Source organism: Artibeus jamaicensis, unplaced genomic scaffold (assembly GCF_021234435.1).
Source record: "Artibeus jamaicensis isolate MK-2021 breed Jamaican fruit bat unplaced genomic scaffold, CSHL_Jam_final contig_1819, whole genome shotgun sequence".
In the NCBI taxonomy this organism is placed as follows: Eukaryota; Metazoa; Chordata; class Mammalia; order Chiroptera; family Phyllostomidae; genus Artibeus; species Artibeus jamaicensis.
Window position 1 is genome coordinate 117,786 of NW_026521360.1, and position 21,346 is coordinate 139,131.

Here is a 21,346-nt window from a genome sequence, read left to right on the forward strand (position 1 = left end):
TCCTTTGGGACCAGTGGTACAGTCTCCTTGATCATTTGAGCTGGGTGCTCCAGGAATGTCTCTTGTGTGGGTTATGTGGGCCCTCATATTGTAATTGAGTCTTCATTTCTATTGGCCTGTTTGTGCATGACGTTGACCCTCTGGCTGGCTTACTGTGAGGATTGACCTGTACCTTGGCACACAAGCTACCATGTCGGTGCTGACTATATGAATTGGAATTCACCCTGGCAGAGTCTGGTGCCTGCCAAGATCTGCTTTGGGATACGTTACTTGTGAAGCTAATTGGGTCCTGCTCTCATGTTGTCTGAAGCTAGCCATTGTGTGTGTTGGTTTGGGGGCCTCTTGGGTGGTATTCTGGTGCAGTCCAATATCAGATACTGCCTGCAGCTGGCCCTGGGCAGCCTGTTTGGAGCTACAAAGTGATCCACAGTTTGTGGCTGTCTCTGCTGGGCCTGGCTAGCTTTTCCTAGCACTGGGCATAGAGGCAGGTCAACAAAAGTGCCAGGGCACCCCAAGATCTACCTCCTCCTGCCTCTGCCTGTCAACTGCCTGTTAGTCTAAGCCACTGAAAGAGCCTTTGGTGGTACCCAAGTTGCATGAGGTAGGTTTTCAGTGAGTTACTAGGTATGGGCAGTTGGTATTCACCACATTGGTCCAGGTTCAAACTCAGAGCCGATGCAGGGTCTTAGGCCACTCAGCAAATGTCCCAAGGTATACCTAGTCTAGCTGCCACTTACTGGGTGTCTACACACCTTTGTGGTAGGGTGGGATTTCAGGGAGTCACCAGGATGAGGCCAGGAGAGTTTATCAGGTCCAAACAGATTTCTCCAGGAGAAGAGAGAGCTCTGCACTGCTCATGCATGCAAATGAAAATGGCCCTGCCCTAGAGCCACAGAACTCAGTCTGTCTCAGATTTTCCCCACACCTTGGCAGGGTAGAGCCACTAGAAGTCAAGAGGATAGGGCCCTTGGAGCCAGGAGAATGGAGCTAGCAGATCTCCCATGAGGTAGAGGCACCAGTCAGGTTCATGGGAGAGTGGGGGAATGGCCCCCACCCTAAAGCCACACAACTCAGTTACTGACACCTTCTGAGTATGCCCAGATGTCTACACACCAACCTAGGCAACTGACTCCTCAGCAGTGCCCAATCTCTGCAGGGTAGAGCTATAAGGAGTCCGTAAGGTGAAGCTATTGTTTACCCCCACACTGATGCCATATGGAGGGACATGCTCCACCAAAAAAAGATGGCATCTGCAGTTTGGGACAGTGACTTAGCACAAGAATTCTGGTGGCTGCCCCTTCAGCTCTCTCCCTAGAGCCACAAACCGGGTCTTATCTTGTGTGACTCTAATCTGTTTCACTCTTCCTCCACCTGAGCCCAGGTGAGTGGCTGAGAATGAGATTTTTGTGCATTGGCCTTTGAGAAGTTACCTGTGTCTCCAACAAACTTCCATCTCTCCCTGACAGAGAAAATGCCTTCTGATTTTCACAGCAAGATGTTATCTTCTCCCTGGCTCTAGTGCTTTGAGCTGGGGATACTGGATTAGATTTGAAACCCCATGCTTCTCAGGGGAAACTCTCACATCAGAGATGTCCCTCGAGAATCTCAGCCACCAATCTCTACTTCCATCTTGAATTTCCGTCATGTGATGTCTGAGCTTCCATCTTCTCCTTCCTCCAGGGACAGCTCCCTACACCCCAGGGTGTTCTTGTGGATCACTGTTCTTCCCACAAAGGAAAGATCAGGAGGGTATGTGATTTATCTGAAATAGTTTTGAGATTATTTGATGGAAGTAGAAAATAATTACGTAGTAACTTTCTTTTTTTTAGTTATTAACTGAATATAAAGATATGATTGCTGTGATTTTCTTTTTTTAGTAGTTTCTTTGTTCAGATAAATATTCTAGCAGCAGTTTTATAATAAGTCCAATAACCTTAAAATTTGAAAACATATATTGATAAATGATGGTGAAATGGATTCTGTCACTGTTTCTGAAAAGCCCCTCTGAGGATGCACAGCTCAATCATTATAGCACTTGATTTTCATCATAAAGAAAATAACCACGCATCAGAAAATGGCAGCTATGTAAGATGAGAGGTAGTATCTACCCCTATTGTGATAAGCATTTCATAATATATGAGATCTGTCCAGAAGGTGTCCAGCCATATAATATGAAAAATAGGGGACATTTATTGAGGAAGATACAAAATACAAGAAACATTGTACATAAGACAGTGACACTTCAGTCCCCTTCAAAGTAAGCACCTTGGTACCTCACACAGTTCTCCCAGTTGCCATCAGCTACCCCATCATATTTTTCTGAATCTCATTAATAGTCTGAAGTGTCTTCCCTTTCAAAGGTGATTTTAGTTTTGGGAAAAGCCAGAAATGTCAGGGTGCCAAATCTGGGTTTTAAAGGTGGTGAGTCTCCTGGGTGATTTGATGTTTTGCCAAAAAACTCTATACGAGAGCATGAGTGGGCATGTTTTCATCATGAAACTTCCAATCACCAGTTGCCTAGCTTCAGCCTTTTGAATCATCCTACTAGTTTCCATGGAGGAATGTTAAAGCTTAATGCAAAATTTGATGCAAATTCGTTGCTCTACTCACACAATCATTTTGTATATGACAGCCACACAGTACACACGCTCACTCAATGGCATCTACCGCATCTACCACCCCCATTGTGAAGTTATCGTTGTTCACACATGTGCAGTCCAGTCCACTCTCCTTGGCTGCCAGGTTATATCAATGCCATGCAAACTATTCTCATTACATAGCAACGCATGTACTTTTTCTGGATAGACCTCATATTTGTGTATCAAATAATCACATTATATACCTTAAATTTACATGTGTTATATGCCAATTATATCTTAATAAAACTGGGGGGAAAAGACACCCACAAATAGCAAAATTTTTTATTTTTTTAACTTTTTTACATCTATTTTATTGATTATGCTATTACGGGTTTCCCATTTTCCACCCATCATTCTCTTCCACACTTCACTCCCCCTCCCACTAACATTCCCCCCACCACCACCTTCCTTCATGTCCATGGGTCATATATATAAGTTCTTTGGCTTCTACATTTCCTATATTATTCTTAACCTCCCCCTGTCTATTTTCTACCTACCATTTATGCTACTTATTCACTGTACCTTTCCCCTCACTCTCCCCCTCCTCTTCTCCACTGATAACACTCCATGTGATATCCATTTCTGTGATTCTGTTCCTGTTCTAGTTGTTTGCTTAGTTGGTTTTCTTTTTTGTTTTTTGGTTCAGTTATTGATAGTTGTCAGTTTGTTGTCATTTTACTATTCATAGTTTTTGATCTTCTTTTTCTTAGATAAGTCCCTTTAACATTTCATATCATAAGGGCTTAGTGATGATGAACTCCATTAACTTGAACTTATCTGAGAAGCACTTTATCTGCCCTTCCATTCTAAATTATAGCTTTGGTGGATAGAGTAATCTTGGATGTAGGTCCTTGCTTTTCTTTACTTCGTATACTTCTTTCCAGCCCCTTATTACCTGTGAGAAATCAGCTGATAGTCTTATTGGAACTGCTTTGTAGGTAACTGTCTTCTTTTCTCTTGCTGCTTCTAAGAGTCTTCCCTTACCTTTGGTCATGGCTAATATAATTATGATGTGCCTTATTGTGCCTTCCTTGGTCCAACTTCTTTGGGACTCTCTGGGCTTCTTGGACTTCCTGGAAGTCTATTTCCTTTGCCAGATTGGGGAAGTTTTCCTTGATTGTTTTTTCAGATAAGTTTTCAATTTGTTGCTCTTCCTTTTCTCCTTCTGGCACCCCTATGATTCAGATGTTTTAATGTTTAAAGTTGTCCCAGAGGTTCCTAAGCCTCTCCTCAATTTTTTGAATTCTTGTTTCTTCATTCTGTTCTGGCTGAAGGTTTATTTTTTCCTTATGCTCCAAACCGTCAATTTGAGTCTCAGTATCCATCCCATCACTGTTGGTTCCCTGTACATTTTCCTTTATTTGACTTTTCATAGCTTTTACTTTTTCCTCTATTTTGTGACCACACTCAGCCATTTCTGTGAGCATTCTGATTAGCAGTGTTTTGAACTGTGCATCTGACAGGTTCAGATGCATGAACCAAACCAACCTCACCCCACCCCAGCTGTCTCTCTGTGAACTACCTACAGGAGGCAGGGGGCTATCAAAACCACAAAAACTACATTCCAAATACCCAAAGATGTTGGTGGGAAGGGCAGGGGGAGCAGGGCAGCAAGTGGACCTCAGGTGTGGCTTCCTGGTTAGGCCAGTACCCCTCCCTCAGGGATGAAAGGCTGGGGTCAGGGCCAGGGCCAAAGCCTACAAATGCCACATACTCTTTCAGCCTGGACATGCCCTTACATATACATACCCAACACACACACATACACACGCACCCTGGGTGCATCTGTCTCAGATGTACAAGGATGCCAACGCACAGTCCAAGGCACACATGCACACAAGTGCCCATAACACTGACACATTCACCTTAAGGCTCTCTCTTCGTCACTTAGTTGTTTTTTTTTCCTGGAGCTTTGATTTGTTCTTTTATTTGGGCCATTTTTAATTTTATTTATTTATTTATTATTTTAAATATATTTTATTGATTATGCTATTACAGTTGTCCCATTTCCCCCCTTCATTCCCCTCCACCCTGCATACCCTCTCCCACCCACATTCTCCCCCTTTAGTTCATATCCATGTGTCTTAAGTTCTTTAGCTTTTAATTTCCCATACTGTTCTTGCCCTCCCCCTGTCAATTTTCTGCCTGCCATCTATGCTACTTATTCTCTGTACCTTTCCCCCATTCTCCTCCTCCCACTCCCCTGTTGCTACCCCTCCATGTGATCCCCATTTCTGTGGTTCTGTTCCTGTTCTAGTTGTTTACTTAGTTTGTTTTTATTTTAGGTGTGGTTGTTAGTAATTGTGAGTTTGCTGTCATTTTACTATACATGTTTTTTTTTTTTTTATCTTTTTCTTAGGTAAGTCCCTTTAACATTTCATAAAATAAGGGCTTGGCAACGATGCAGGGAGAGACTCCAGCCTCATAGGAGAGTTCGTTGGGGAGACCCACAAGGTCCTAGAATGCACAGAAGCCCACCCAGACAGGAATCAGGACCAGATGGGCCATTTTTTTTCCCCACCAGGCACTGGTTATGCAGTAAGGGATGGAGCCTTAGGCATTTATTAGTGTGGGGCAACCCACATCACTGTGTTGTGGCTCTGTATGTGGGGGAGGTGTCTCAGAGGGAACAATGCTGCTTGTTCAGCTCTCTGCAGACTTTCAGTCACTTCCTCCACTAGCCATAAGCAATTGGGCCCTTCTGGTGCTGACTGCCAGGTGGGTGGACTTGTGTACATTCTAGGACCCAGTGGGTCTCTCCAACAAACTCCCCTGTGAGGCTGAGAGTTTTTCCCACCGCCACAACCCCCACAGATTTTCTTTAGTCCAGAGGTTTGGGGCTTTATTTCCCAGAGCTGGAACCCTGGGTTGCTATGTCTGTCTCACTCCCTAGTTCTTCTTCTGGTTTATCTGCATGCAAATGTGGGATGGACTGCTCCGCCAGCTGCCACCTCGCTCGACCCAGTCCTCCAGTTGCTGCCTTGTCTTGAGTCCTCTACGTTCTAGCCACCCATCTCTGCACCTCCTACCCGTCTGGATGACTGTTTCTTCTTTAACTGCTTGATTGTTGGACTTCCATACACTTTGATTTTCTGTCAGTTCTGGTTGTTTTTTGTTTTTAAATTTGTTGTTGTCCTTCTTTTGGTTGTGGGAGGAGGCATAGTATATCTACCTACACCTCCGTCTTGGCCAGGAGTCCCACAGAATTCTTTAAATAAGATGGTTATATTCTCCAATCAACCCTTTAATTTTATTTTAAGAAACCAAATATGTTCCTAATTTATTTAGTTTTTAAATTCAATAAAATTAATAGAAAAATTTTTTGCACATTTTAAATCAAACCAGAAAAATGTATAGTAATGTGATTTTTAAAGGAAGTTTACCTATAATTCCCTAGATTTTATACAGCCTAACCTAAAAAACAGCATTGAAGCTGTTTTAAATAGATGTCTATTTATCCTCATTTGAAAGGCCTGGAGCCTCATTCATGGTCTTATAGAATCCTTGTGCTGTCAAAACCACTGGTTTTCAAAACCAGTTGTACATCCAAGTTTTCTGATTCTTCTCAGATTTAGGGAATCTAAAGTTCCATAAGGGATTCATATTTACAAACCTACCAACAAAATTTCCTGAGTGATTGTAATAGTCACTTGTTGGTCCTGCACTGGGGAAGCAGATCTATCTGAACTTTGAGCAGACAGACTGACCAGGTGAGAGCAGAAGAGACCATCTCGGGAGAGCAACCTAGAAAACATTTACTGCCTTAAGTGTGTAGAAAAAATGGACTTCCAGTTTTACCATGATGGGAATGTTTGGTCCTCACTAATTTGTTTCTGGACTAGGTAGCCATGATTTTGTGAGTTGGGAAGGTAGGATTTTATGAATGGGAGGTACTAGGTATCCTCTCCCACTTTGCACTTTTTATGTGCTCATGTTGCTTCTGTTATAAATTTTAAAGTGAAGTGGCTTCTGTTTTATTATCGAAAAATAGAAGACATGTTTTGGTTATGATATATCATAGGATGGCACCATCTTTATATATTTAGTCTACTGTGGAAAACAGGAATTATTTCTCCCTGGAAATGGAAGGAATATGGCAGCATGAAACAGCCAAGATGTTTCAACAAGGGACATTGATAGCAAAATATTTCTCTTCTCTCATGTAATTTTCTCTAGAGCTGTTTGACCTTGTATGCATTTCTTTTGAGTTTCACATTTGAAAATTCTGTGCTTTGTAACAGCTTTCCCTATGAAATCTGAAGACCTGAGGAGGGCTAAAACTATTCTAGTGATAAACTGACACAGGTCAAGAAAGGAAACTTTTTATTCTGCCATCTTAGGTTCTCTGACTGAGGCCCTGCAAATTATCCTGACCACAGATAGATTAACAAAACCAGATGATTAATATATGCAGCGTGCCTACAGGTGGGAGAAACTCAGTAATGAGAAACTCAAAGGGATGGTTTGAACTTGGGCTTTCAGTTAAGAACAATGAATTCATAGAGTGGTGACCAAACAAAGAAGTTTTAGGCTTCCAAGGGTAGCATAAATATATGGGGAAACTGATAAAGTGGGGTTTGTTTGTGCATCTCTGTCTTCTTCATGGCCATAATCTTCACCAGGAGTGGAAATTGAGGGCAGGCCTTACTTCTCAGTTTCTGCCTTTAGTTAGATCAGGAAAGCTACTTTTCGCATTAGTTGAATCTCAGGTACTTTCAGTGTAGTAATCCTTTTGCCAAAGCAATATATTTGGGGTGGCATAGTTTGAAATCCTACATTGTTCTCTCTGGGATGGGGGCTGGAGAGACATTAAAACTTTACCATAATGATGTAAGTGGAAACCAAAAAATTCTGTCACATACAAAGCAGGGCAGACTCTTGTAAAGTTGATAAAATGAAAATAGGGGCTAGCTGGGGGACTGGAGCAGACCAAATTGTGTGTTACCTAAATCCTTGTGTTGGTGGTTACTACAGGGATCATAGTCCCTATTTACTGTATTTTAAACTAGTACTTGCATGGTATACCATAGTTGATATCCATATGAATTCTTTTTTCATTCTTCTGTTGTTTTGAAGTAGCTCTTCTTTTAAAGATTTTTATGTATTTATTTTTAGAGAGAGGGGAAGGGAAGTCAGGAAGAGGAGAGAAATATTGATGTGAGAGAAAAACATTGATCAGTTTTCTCTCAAATGTACCCTGAGTGGGGATTGAACCTACAACCTTTCGCTTTACAGGATGATGACCAACCAACTGAGCCACAGTGCTCATGATGTAGCTTTTCTTTTAGATCATTGCTTGCAAAGTTAATCTCTGCCTATAGCCTTCTAGGTTATGCTTTAAAGGCCTAATATTTAAGTCTTATTCCCTCCCCCTAGTACCTGCCTGTCACTGCAGTTCCTTGGGATTTGGAAAATATAGAATTTATACTAAACATGGCTTCTGTAAGAGTTACATCCAAAGAAAGGAAAATAGAATATAAAATACAGTGTTTTATCATGTGCTCCAGTCCTTGGTATTCATTCCAACTTTCATGTGAAAGATCCTGTGTGCCATTAAATAGAATAAGATTTTGTACTGCTCCCCATTTATATTGTTTACTAATTCTACTATGAAATGATCTTCCTATGTTTTCTTCTACCAACCATTCTTATTTAAAGATTTTGCTCTCCATTGTTGTTTAATTATCCAGCTTTTTTCCTGCATGACAGCTTAAAAGCATTAAGAGCTTAATCTTTAATAACTCAACCAACACATTTATATATTGGCCAATAAAAGGAACTTAATAACTTGAATTTTTCTTTTTTTAAAATCCTCCATAGTCACTATTCTCTAGCAGGAGACAGAAATGTATTTTGATTTCTAGATCCAGATAAGAAATGGATATAATACTGTTCTCTTGTGCAATAGGAGTCGGCAAGAGCTGAAGTATTTGGAACATACTACTGATATTAGAGAACTGTAATGGTAGTGACCGGAGATATTACTAGAGACAGTTCATTATGCAAGAACTAATTGTATTGGTCCAGATTCATTCAGAAAAGCAGAAACCATATTAAGTATTTACATGGAGAAGATTTAATATAAGGAATTGGTTAGACAGTTATTGGAAGGCCAGAAGAACAAAAACAGAAAGGTGATACTAACTCAGAGGGTAAAAGGAAACCCTGGGGTTAGGGAAACAAATGGAAGGAAGTGGTGCCACCAGAAGGAAAGAGCTCAGAAAGAGCCACCGTCTCGGGAGTTACCACACCTCGAGAGCTGAGGTCACGAACAAAGAACCACTGCTTCCTGCCTCTAGGCTATGAAGGAAGGGACGTGGCCGCTTCAGAGACACTGCCAGAAAATAGAAAGGAGAGAATGAAAGTAGGGGGAAATGACTACACCCCTCTTCCCACAGCCTCATTGGCAGAAACTTAACAAGGAGCCAAGGGGTACAGGACCATGGAGAATATACTTTGCAGAGTATAGAAGGACAGGCATAGAACTAATAGGTAAATGACACGCACCGTGTCCACATTCTGGTTGGGTACTTTTTGCTAAATGACCATTTTTCCCTGTTTTCCTTAAAATGCTTGTTTACTTTGTGGAGAAGGGTGAAGGTCAACACAAATAAAAATAAATTCCAGTCTGTTGTTATTTTTTAACAAATAGTAATAGATAGCAAAATATGTGAAGGATTTTATTGTTGCATAAATGAAGTTTTAGGTTACTGTAGTTTTCCTGGGTTGTTAGAAAGAACATCACCGCAGATTTTGTCTACTCAAATGCATGTCACTTGCTGGAGATAATTGACCAAGCAATCAGTAAGAACATCAAATATAGAGAGACGTAAGTGTTGGTATAATTATCAGCCCAAATTATTTTAAGGTTGTGAACTTTTCATATTTCCTCACTTAAAGGTAAGATACAGTTACTTGAGTTTCTGAGTCTCGTGGGAAGTTCTGACATCTCTTTAGTAAATGGATATTTATAAATGTTTCCATAGTTTATTAAATATTTTTTGCATAATATACCACCCATTTGCTGTTTGGTGATAGGACAAGTCAAACTATTCCCATTGTCTGAGGAAAAGACAGACTTGACAGTAAATAAGGAAATAGCCCTTAACGCTGATAAATTGTTATCATTTGTACTTTTTGCAGAGTTAAAGGAAGCAAGTTCATTCAGATGAGATGTGCATTTGAACTGAGCTAAACAGGGCAAGAGGGTCACCTGCCAAAAAATCCATCTCTCTCCCTTGGCACACTTTTGTTAACTATACAAATTGAGAGCCAGCTATTTCATATTCTGTTACCAATGTTAGACAACATTGCCTGTCATGAGAAATCAACAGACAATTCTCTCCTTTCTAAAAGAGGCTAACAAGCTCCAAATGCCCAGGCATTTTACAATGTCTGCTCTGTGTGAAGCTTAGATATAGGCAGGAAGAGGCACAAGATGAATGTGACACATTTAGCTTTCTTAAATAACAACTTACTAAAGATGAACTATGTGAAGTCTTTCTAGAAAAGGGCTAATGATTAGACTTTTCGTTTCAGTACTCTAAAACATTATTTGACACCTGGAATCACTAAGTTATGGGTTATAGGTAAGATGTTGTAGGCCTGAAAGCTGGACTACCTGGTTCTAATGCCTGCTCCACTATTTCTAGATAGATAACTTTGGACAAGTTACTTAATTTCTTTGTGCCTCAGTTGCTTCATCTGTAAAATAGAGATAGTTATCTACTTCATTGGGATTATTTTGAGTATTAAATGAGTTAATGCGAATAGTTAGAAATTCAATAAATGCACTTTAGGTTTTATTCGATTTGGGGTTTGGTTTTAATTATGTCTTGGAGAGAGAGAAGAAATTGGAAAATTAATTTTTTGGTCTGTGGTTTACTTTCAGTATGCAGATCTAAATCGCCATGCGGATGCATTAAATGCCTGGAGAAATGCTACTGTGCTGAAACCAGAGCACAGTTTGGCTTGGAACAACATGATCATACTCCTCGATAACACAGGTACAGAAGGGGGAATTACGTACCTCAGAGGGAGTTGTCTCACGGTACAGTATCATCGAATAATTCGGAAATACAGATTATTATGGGCCTTTCCCTAGTGTGTGTTAGTTTTTTTGTTTTAATTACTATGGGATTTAATATTTTGCATTAAAAAACTCTACTCTTCTAGAATATGGATATTCCTTTGCCATATTAGAATATGAATATTTGGGAGAATGACACTTTGCTTAAAATTGGTGTGGAGTAATGAAGAACAATATGTGCTAATATCTTAATTCTCTGAAGCCTGTTATCTAGCAGTGCCTATCATCTAGGGCCCTGGAAGTAAAAGAAGCGAGCAAGGGTGACTAATGGGCTTATAGAATGTAAGGTGTTAGGTCCATGCTCTGAAATTCAAAGCAGATGGCTTCAAACCTACACCCAGAGATTCTTATTTTAGATATGATGCTAATGATAAACTTGATGATCTGGTTTCTTAGCCCTTGGCAGACTTAATCAATTAAGAGTTATTCCGCTCTTCTAGTTTTAAAAATCCAAGCATCTCAAAAGAAATGATAGTTTTAATTTGGCAAAATGTAAAGCTAGTAAGCCATCTAATCAGTGTGTATAGAAATACTCACTTGTTTCCAGTTCAAGTATACAACATATACTTCAATATGATAAATATTCAGTTACTGTGATATTCTTATTTTGCAGATGTCTTTTCTCTGATTTGGGTATAATTGATATCTGGGGGAAATTTTAAATTAGGTTTAATACAAAATTTAATCAAAAGCTATTTGTATCTTATGCCAGAATTTTACTGAGTTGCATTAGCTTTGCAACTTATAGGATCATAGGGGTGTGTGTGTGTGTGTGTGTGTGTGTGTGTATTACATGTTTTACATTGATTTTCTTAAGTAGTTTATCAATAACTATTGTGTATAATGCACATAAGCCCTGTTAAAGAGAAAGGCCAAAATGCTAGTACATGTTTTCATTTTTTAATTTTTTACTCACAGGTAATTTAGCCCAAGCTGAAGCAGTGGGAAGAGAGGCACTGGAATTAATACCTAATGATCACTCTCTGATGTTCTCATTGGCAAACGTGCTGGGAAAGTCCCAGAAATACAAGGTGTGTAAACTGCTGGCTGTGATTTCTTGCATTTAATGCCAGCATCTGACAGAAGCCATAAATGTTACATCAGCCCAGTTAAATTCAGAGTTAGGCCAAAACTGTGGTAGCAGTACACCACTGTGGCTTGGCTAATTTGCTTCTGGAAGTAGTTGCACAAAAGATGGACTTGCAGGGTCAAACTCTGTATTCTTTCTCATCAGAATTTACCACCCTTGATCAAATGTGGGAGGGAAGAAGATGCTCAAAGAAAAAGTATATTGTAGCTGATGCCTCAGCTCCCACCCTGGCATGAAGTCATGTGATTCAATACCTTGTATTTGGACTAGAGCTCTGGGTATATTTGTGGGTGCCATCTTCCACACAAAAGCAATGCCTATGTTGAATACAGGACTGGTTCTTGCTGCTTTTAAGTGTTTCCTCATCTAGAGTTAAGTTACAGGTCATCTCTAAGGTCCTAGAACTTTCTGACCAATGAAAAACACAAGATATTTAATCTGATCTCTATTTAACTGGGCTCTCAGGATTGGCCAGGAATAGACTACAAATCAGAAGGTGTGTTGAAGAGAACTCAGTGTTCCTCATGCTGGTGATGTTAAGCTTTAATTTTGTATATCAGCATCACCATGGGAGTGGGTTAGAATGCAGATGCCCACCATCATTTCCACGAGAGATACTTAGTCAGTTATATAATGTCAGGGGATATGCATTTTTAACCAGCATCCTGACTATCTAACACAGATGTTAGAAAACACTTTAGAAACAGTGCCTTAGTCCATTCATGAGAGAAATATTTTCTTTCAAAATCAGAGGCCATATCTGATTTGATCACACTAGGCCTAAAGGTAGTGATTCATTTCTATTTGTCGATGTTATTTACTTCTGTTCTGCTCATTACATATCGTTTCCTGTAACAGTAGTCATGTATTCTATGTACTTTTCTCATTTTTGAATGTCAGGTTGTTTAATAGCTTTGGTATACAGTTTGCATTTCTAAATTTTATTCCAGTGATGCCAAAAGGAGGGATGCAATGTTATACTATGAGCCATGGCATTACCAAGCCCTCACTTAATACATTTTTTTAATTCAAGATTTGGAATTTTAAATCACTATTTAATTTTTTTTCTCATAAAAAAATGATTCCTGTTACTGTTGGTCAACTGCTTGCAGCCTGTTCTTGCAGAGCCCTGGGTAGGAATGCTCTGGAGAGGCGCTCGAGGTGGTGGAGTGAGGAGGCCCTCCAGCTCAGCCATCATCTCATCTCATCAGGACAGATACTGCTGCTCTACAACTTCCTTTGTACCTAAGCATTTGCTCTTTTACATTCTCGTTAACTGTTAATGAATGAATCTCTTTAGGTTCTTAATGAATGAGACTTCTTGAGGTCAGAGTCTTAAGTCCTTTTTTTCCATCTCCATTGCTGTCCAGCTGGCCGATGGGCATTTATTAAAATGACCCATTACTAAATGGTTGAATGCATCTCATATTTGGCTCTGAAACATTCAAGCTTCCAAAATCTATATTGAGACTTTGATGTGCAGAGTGAGTATTCTCATTATACCCATGTGATTATGGGCCATCTTTTTATGCAAGCAACCCTTTTTTACCTAACGGCAATCACTGAAACTCCTCAGTTAATTCATCTGTACAACAGAGATGGTGATAAGAAAAAATGCACAAGAACATAATTTATAACTATTAAATGATGGATATATATACATAAAAATTTTAGTTCAGTGATTATTAAATTTTAAGGATCATTAAAACATTTAATAATTTGTATTTCATGTGGCCATTTAATTTTCAATTTATGGCTAATGTGGTAGAGCAAAAATATAAAAGTAATGTTTTTAGTACTTAAAATATTGCCCCTCAGACTAATTCCTCTTTCTGTTATTGTCTATCCCACTGGCCCTGGAGTTGTAAATCGGATTATATTGACAGCACCATTTCCCCAGCTCCAGACATTTATGCCATACCTTTGTGAATTTGTTTGGCTACATCTACATACTACTTGTCTTATTATTTACTTAATTATCTTTAATTTTTTTAATGTATAAAATCTTTTTTTAAATTAAGATTTTACTTATCTTTAGAGGGGAAGGGAAGGAGAGAGGGAAAGAAATATCAATGTATGGTTGCCTCTCGTGCATCCCCTACCGGCGGGAACTGGCCTGCAACCCAGGCCTGTGCCCTGACTGGGAATTGAACCGCGATCCTTTGGTTTGCTGGCTTGCATTTAATCCACTGAACTGTACCAACCAGGTCTTTCTTTACATTTTTAACACAGATAAATATATTAGAGTGGAAACATTACTATAACTGTAAGGTAACTAAAAATTTTTCTAAACCTCAAGTAGATCTGCTTGCTACAGCTCTGAATCTGAGGTTCACCTTCTTTTAGCTTCAAAGGGAGATTGGCAGACATTGAGGCTGTGACTCCCAAATCACCACCAGAGACTTTTGTGTGAAGTGAACAGGAAAGAAAGGCAAATTAAAGAGGGAACTACTCTCTTCCTATGTGATTTGTGCTTTCAGCTTAATGTTGTACTGCCTATATCACCTTCCCTGGTTGGAGCAGGCTCCAGGAATATCCCTCATGAAACTCTGTCCTTGATTTATACATGCTCCCCTGCCAGGCAATGTGGCTGAAAATGACATTCGACTACCTTGTCCTTTCCATTTAGACATAAAGACCCTCAGTTTTTCCTGTGTAAGAACATTCTCTTTCTCACATGTCACCCTAAACCTTTGTCAAATACATTTTGTCTAATACACTTCAGAAAATAATATTATTTCCCTTTCCGTTGATGAAAAAATATTCCTGATTTAAAATGTGAGTTTATTATCTTTTGGTGTAAATCAGCGTGTTACCTGGGTATGTATGTATCTGCATACCTCCACAGAAAATCAGTTTATAAACAGTTCATTGCTTTCTGGAACAGGGCCATTAAACGGCCTATTTAATAGATGAGCATTTCATGGGCTGCCGAAGTATCCTCTTAAGGCTGCACCACTGATACCTGAGAGGTAGCATATCTAACCCACACTCACCATGCCACCCAGACCTACTCTTCCTTGCAGCACCTCTGCCATTATCAACTTGCTATCATTCTTCTGTCTTCCAGGCTCAGAAACTGTGGCTCATTTTTTCCTCCACCGTTCCCTGGCTCATCCCGTGTCTCCCATTCCTTCTCACCCAGCCTCCTCATCCCCCAGAGATCAGGCCCTGCCTGGCCAAGAGCAGCAGCCCCTCTGTGTACACCACCCTGAATCCCACTACGTCCCCCAGACCTTACTGTTACTCTACATCATCCTAAATGATGTCCACACTCATCGGCACTTGAGAAATTAGTTAAAAGGATCACGCAGTGTATCTAGCATGCTCTAAGAAATCCTGACTTGATTATTATTTCTGTCAGTTTTCTCTAGTTAGCACTTTTGCATGTAGAGGGGCATTTTAAAAGAGATTTAAATTCCCTTGCTTTCCTATTTCTCAAAATTTAGGTTCTAAATGGGAATATTTGAAAATCATCAGAAACAGCACTGCTACTTAGAAACCACTACAGTTCTATATAACCCATTTTATTTTATTTTTTCCAGCATACCTAAGATAGCAGGAAAATCTTAGGTTTCCCTAAAGGAGTTTCAGCTCCTGAAACCTAGAATTTAGGCACTGACTCTGATCTGAGTTCTGAAAGTGATGTTCACTGACATCTTACATGTTGTTATTTTGATGTCTTTATTTGGTCCCTCTTGGATGACGTTTCTAAAATACACATTTTCTTCTGCTGGTTCTATTGAAAAGGTGATGCTTTCATGAATGTTTGCCCAAATTCTCAGCCTGTTTCTCAGGAATGCCCCAGGCCACCATGGGGCAAGGAAATTGGTGTTCTTACACTTTATAAAATGCAGGATTCTGGAGTGGGAAGCTCACCTGGAAAAACAACATTTGGCGTAGACAGAAGGAGCAAACCTCTCCCCAAACCACCAACTTTGGTTGTATATGCTTAGCGTTTGACACTGATTAAAGCATTGAAGAATACTTGGCCCCTTGCAAACAGGATGTGGATGGTGTGAATATCTGTCTCTGGCAGGGGTGGTTGAGAACCATTAGGCATCTTTATTTCTCAGCATTTTAGTAGAAAAGGGATAAGCCAGCCAACCAGCCAGCATGGCCCGTAATGATCAGGTAGCAAACACTGGCTGTGCTTCTTAGTAACCCCACTGGAAGTGATTACTATATATGAAAGAAATACAAGTCTATAGAGGAATCAGATCACGTACATCAAGGGCATTTGGTCATGGTCATATACAATACTGCGATGGCTTAAGTGACAGAGGGCTGGCTCTCTCTGCCTCATTTTCTCTGCTCATTTTTTCCAGCTGCTTCTGGGTTGCTGAGGGGATTTGGATTGTTGGGCAAGATTAAATAGGCCCCAACTCCCACCTTGGGTATCCTGGGAATTAGTTCATTGATGCTGACTAAAACTGATACTTTCATCGGTGTCTTTTGACCTTCACTTGCCCTCCACTGCACCTGGAACCAAGCTACTTGCTTTAAGTCGCAGAATTCCAGCCATTTCATTGAGTCAGGTGGCAGAACTCATTAGTACATTCACTCTCTCTCTATATATAGTTCGTTTCCATTGCTTCTCATCCACCAACTGCTGCCTTGTCTCACACTTCCTGATCACTCTTCCAAGCCTCTTCTCAGCAGGTTGTGACCCTGCTTGTTCTTCCAAGTGTTTCTGGAAGAAGGATATAGTGGTACCAAAAAAAGCACATTAAGAGTTTGAAAACCAGAGGCGATAAAACTGTATGTTGGTTGTTGAACCATGTGCATTACCTTTTATATATTTCATTTTTCAGGAATCTGAAGCATTATTCCTCAAAGCAATTAAAGTTCATCCAAATGCTGCAAGTTACCATGGCAATTTGGGTAAGGAAATTTTTCAATTTGAATCATTGAAATTGTATGTAATTTTGATGAAATGGGTGTATTTTTATAAAATCGATGTTGAAACAGTTTTTTTTCAAATCTAGCCTGTATCATTCTTTATAATATGGCTTCAAAATGTGGTTTTTAAAAAGAAAAATTTACACTAAAAAGGTAGCTAAATAATAGTCATATTTACAAATCTTTATTTAAGTGCATTTTATTGACAGTTGTCCCAATTTTTCCTCCTTCCCTCCCTCTGCTTGGTGTCCTTTTTCCCTCCAGTGATTTCTCCCTTTCCACTTATCATATCCATGGGTCATACACAGAAGTTCTTTGGCTTCCCCTTTGCCTATACCATTCCCCTGTCTATTTTATACCTACTAATTTGTGCTTCTTAATCCCTGCAACTTTCCTCCGATTTTTCCCCTTCCCCCTTCCAACTGATAACCATTCGTTCAGATAAATGATCTTCATATCTATGATTCTATTCCTGTTCTAGCTATTTGCTTAGTTTGTTTTTGTTTCTTAGATTCAGTTGTTGATAGTTGTTTGTTACCACTGTATTGTTGATAATTTGGATCTTCCTCTTTTTCTTACATAAGACCCTTTAACATTTCATATAATAAGGGCTTGGTAATGATGAACTCCTTTAGCTTTACCTTATCTGGAAGCATTTTATCTGCCCTTCCATTCTAAATGATAGCTTTGTTGGATAGAGTAATCTTGGTCATAGGTCCTTGCTTTTCTTTACTTGGTATACTTCTTGCCTCTCCCTTCTTGCTTGCTGGAATCCTGGGCTGCACAGTCTGACATGGGGCTGGGATTACTTGTTCACAAGGTGTCCCCGTGATTTTTATCCATCATACATGAATGTGAGACTGCCTGTTCTGCTGGCTGCTGCCACCTCCCCAGCTCGCCAACACTACCACACTGCTCCGCCCAGATTCCTTGTCTCCACCCCACCTACCTGTCTGGATGAATATAGCTTCTTTAAATAGCTTCTTGGTTGTTGGACTTCTGTATGGCTCTGAGTGTTTTTCTGTGTGGTTTTCTGACAGTTCTGGGTCTTTTTCTTTTTAAGTTAGTTGTGTTCCTTCTTATGGTTATGCAATAGGTGAAGCATCTTGACCAGAAGCCACAAATCTTAATTATATGATCAGAACAGCCCCTCATATCACTCACTCTGATAATAAAACTCAGATATTCTTTCTTTGTGTGAAGGATACTAAAAAATGTTAAACTGAGGAGTACTTTGGAAGTTTGCTATCTAACTTACATCCTTTTCCCATCTTCCATAGTGGGGCTTCCATTCTAGCCTGGTCTCTGCTTTTTTATGTTCTCCTATGCATTGGCTAAAGATGCATTTACAAGAAATGTATTCTAGAATTCCTTTTTTCCATTACACATCTCAATAATTAAGATTTTTAAAGTGTAATGTGTAGATGTTTAGAATGCTCAGTCATATGATTTTTTTTACCAAATCTGTTTACTATAGACTGTAGCTTCTTATTGCAAAAGTCATGACACATAGATCATTGCTCTTCTGTTCATCTAAAAAATTAGTTTTACTTACAAAATCATTATAATCATCAGAGGCTTATCATTCTAATACTGAGATTTATTTTAACTATTATTTTATGGCCAGATTTTGATATGAGAGCCCTTATTTCCAGCTGGCAGCAGGCAAGCCAATATTTTGCCAAAAGGTATAGGGGAATCTTTATTTAAAGTAAACAGCTGGACCTCTAAAGAGGCAGGACTCTAAGCAGTGTAGGAACCCAGCCCTATTATTCAGTCTGGCTTCCTGAAAGTTTTATGGCAGGATTGAGAAAGTTTATGGACTCTTTTACTTTATGTAATCATGTTGCTGTAGGGAGATGGGTCATGCCTAGAGATTTGAAGAACTGCAGGACTAATGGGGATGGTTAAACAATCACAAGGGAGTATATTACAATAAATAAGGTTTGTGACACAAACAATATTATTTTAAACAATGATCTTTGAAATGGTTTCAGAGGCTCTTTAGTATTTCTTTGTACGAGATTGGGAACACTGCAAGTTATTCAGAAGCATTTCCAATGAAATTCATCTATTGCTATTTCAGCTGTGCTGTATCATCGTTGGGGACATCTAGACTTGGCCAAAAAACACTATGAAATCTCTCTGCGGCTTGACCCCACTGCATCAGGAACTAAGGAGAATTATGGTCTCCTAAGAAGAAAGCTGGAACAAATGCAAAAGAAAGACGTCTGATCCCTTTTCCTCCATTTTTGAGTTTGTGTGTGTGTATGCATGAAGCATATCACTAATATTATGTGGTTACATTTAAACATTTAAAAGTCTTATGTGTTTATTTTATTCTGTTTCCTTTCTGTGAAAACAAAGACCTGCAAAAAGATTACTGCACCAGCAATGTTCTCTTAAACACTTGATGTGATTTTTGCATTGAAGTTGTATTTTTTCAGACCACTCAAATATAAATTCTAAAATTCCCAGAATGAAGTCTTTTTTAATTAGAAAGAAAAAGAGAAAAAAACTATCTTGAGCAGCTAACAGTAGGATTTACTCTGCATTTGGGCTGTGAGCTGTGTTGTATAGACTGGCACTATTAAACCTCAACTGTGAACAGGAAATGACAAACTGACTCCTACAATTTATATGAATATCAAGTGTGTCTGTGTATTAGACTTTTTATTTAATGATGACATTTTAAGGTTAAATTAAGATTTTTGGTTTTTAAATCTTTTTTAAACAATATACTAGGAACTTTATTTGTAAGGAAATATTTATTGTATTTTTGTGTTTTGAACAGGGCAAGTAATTGGATAACATTTTCCAAGTAATTGGAAATGTTAACATGTAGCATATTTATATACTTTTTCCCCCATACGAAGAAGTTCACTCCTGCAATATTTTTTTGGATTCTCCAATTTGTTTGATAACATAGGAAATTATGTAGTATTCTACATGAACTGTTACTATTAATAGAAAATCTAAGCTATGCTTTAGACAAAAAGCAGGCAGCCTGATGTCTTTATTTCTTATGTCTAGTATTAAGAGGGCTACACATCTATATAAGTTGCTTTTTTATGTTTTTAACTGTAAAGCAATTTTCCATTTGGTTTGATGGAACCACAGTCATTACTATATCCAGAAAACACAAGAGGTAAATTTCCTCTGAAAAGAAGCCACATTTTTTAGAATTGGATTATTTTTTCTATTTTATTTGATCAGAATAATTATGTTTCACTTCATCCTTCTATATATGTTGTTGACCTTATGATTTATTCAATATCTGTGATTTTTATGCAGTAAAATTATACAAACTGGTTAAAATGTCATATTGCCTTTTTAATAGATAAGTTAGTGAATTTGTATTCTCCTTTCTCTTAAAATGATTAAAATGGCCAATTAATCATTTCTAGTATGTGGCTTCTATTTAGCTTTAGGGACCATTTAGTAAAACCCTAGAGTTACCCAGGTTCATAGAATGGGGTGAATAGATCCCACATTGAGGTGAATTTGATTCTCTGCACTCTGTGTTTTGCCATGGGAGGAGTGCAGATCTGCATAAGATTTGTACATCAGTAATTGTGACTCAAGATGGTTGAGTTAACATCAGAAAAAAAAAGTGCTAATGATTGGCATTCACCAGGAAAGAAAGTGCTGTGTTTCAAACATTTCTTAATTGGTCCCAAATAATAGTAACGAATAGAAATCTCTTAGGGGCAGGAGCTATCTTACTCTTATTTAGGTTCCCATAGTGCTTAACTTGGCAGATAATAGATTTACTATATGCTTGTTGATTTTTTAAAGGAAATTTCTTTAAGACAGTACTTCTTTCTTAAGAGTAAAGAAAAAATATTTCTGGGGGTTCCAGCCAAGTTGGAGGCCTAGGTAGAAACCCTTAGCTTCCTCATACAACCAAAAGGAGGACAACAACCAGTTAAAATTAATAAAAAACCAAAAACACCAGAAAATTAAACTGCATGGAACTCCAACAACCAAGGAATTAAAGGAAAATCAACTAGAACAACCAAACCAGTAAGGCAGCAGACAACGCAGGCTGACTCAGAAAAACCATGGTGATGCGGCAGACCATGGGGGCAGGACTGGCTGCCGAGCTCAGTGGGTTACCAGGAAGGGGCTGACTTAAGGGGGAAACTGAGTCTCAGAGCTGACTGTGGGCTACAGCTGGGGTTGCCAAGGTGGGAGATACTTCCAGTCTCACTCCAGAGTTTGTTGAAAAGTGGGCTAGAGACTAGCAGGAGAGCTGCACAGTTCCCTTTCTGGCCCTTCCCCAACAGGCAGCAGAGAGGATTGCCCTGCCCAGGTAATTACCTAAGGCCCCACCCCTTTACAACCTATCAGCTTCCAAAGAAATATGGCCCAAATGAACAAACAGAGCAAAGCCTCAGAAAGAGAACTAAGCGATGAGGAGTAGCCAACCTATCTGATGGAGAATTTAAAGCCCTGGTAGTCAAAATGCTCACAGACCTGACTGAGCTTGGTTGAAAAATGAAAAAAAAAAAAAAAAGAAAGATACCCAAAGTGAAATAAAACAAAATATTCAGGGAATCAACAGTGACAGGGAGGAAACCAGGACTCAAAGCACCAATTTGGAACAAAAGAAAGAAAGAAATA

At 39.1% G+C, this 21,346-nt stretch overlaps 1 protein-coding gene across 5 annotated transcripts in view; it reads left to right on the plus strand.

Annotated features, from left to right (window-relative positions):
• The window catches only part of TMTC4 (transmembrane O-mannosyltransferase targeting cadherins 4), a 90,431-nt gene extending 70,390 nt beyond the window's left edge, over positions 1–20,041 (plus strand). For 4 of the 5 annotated variants that reach the window (XM_037143359.2, XM_037143361.2, XM_053671557.1 and 1 more), the window contains 4 exons: positions 10,531–10,645; positions 11,647–11,759; positions 16,633–16,702; positions 18,807–20,040. In XM_037143359.2, the coding sequence (XP_036999254.2) occupies positions 10,531–10,645; positions 11,647–11,759; positions 16,633–16,702; positions 18,807–18,955 (447 nt within the window). In that variant the 3' untranslated portion in view covers positions 18,956–20,040. Of the gene's footprint in view, positions 1–10,530; positions 10,646–11,646; positions 11,760–16,632; positions 16,703–18,806 lie in introns of all 5 variants that reach the window. The other variant, XM_037143360.2, reaches the window with a different exon arrangement.
• The last annotated feature ends 1,305 nt before the right edge of the window (positions 20,042–21,346 follow it).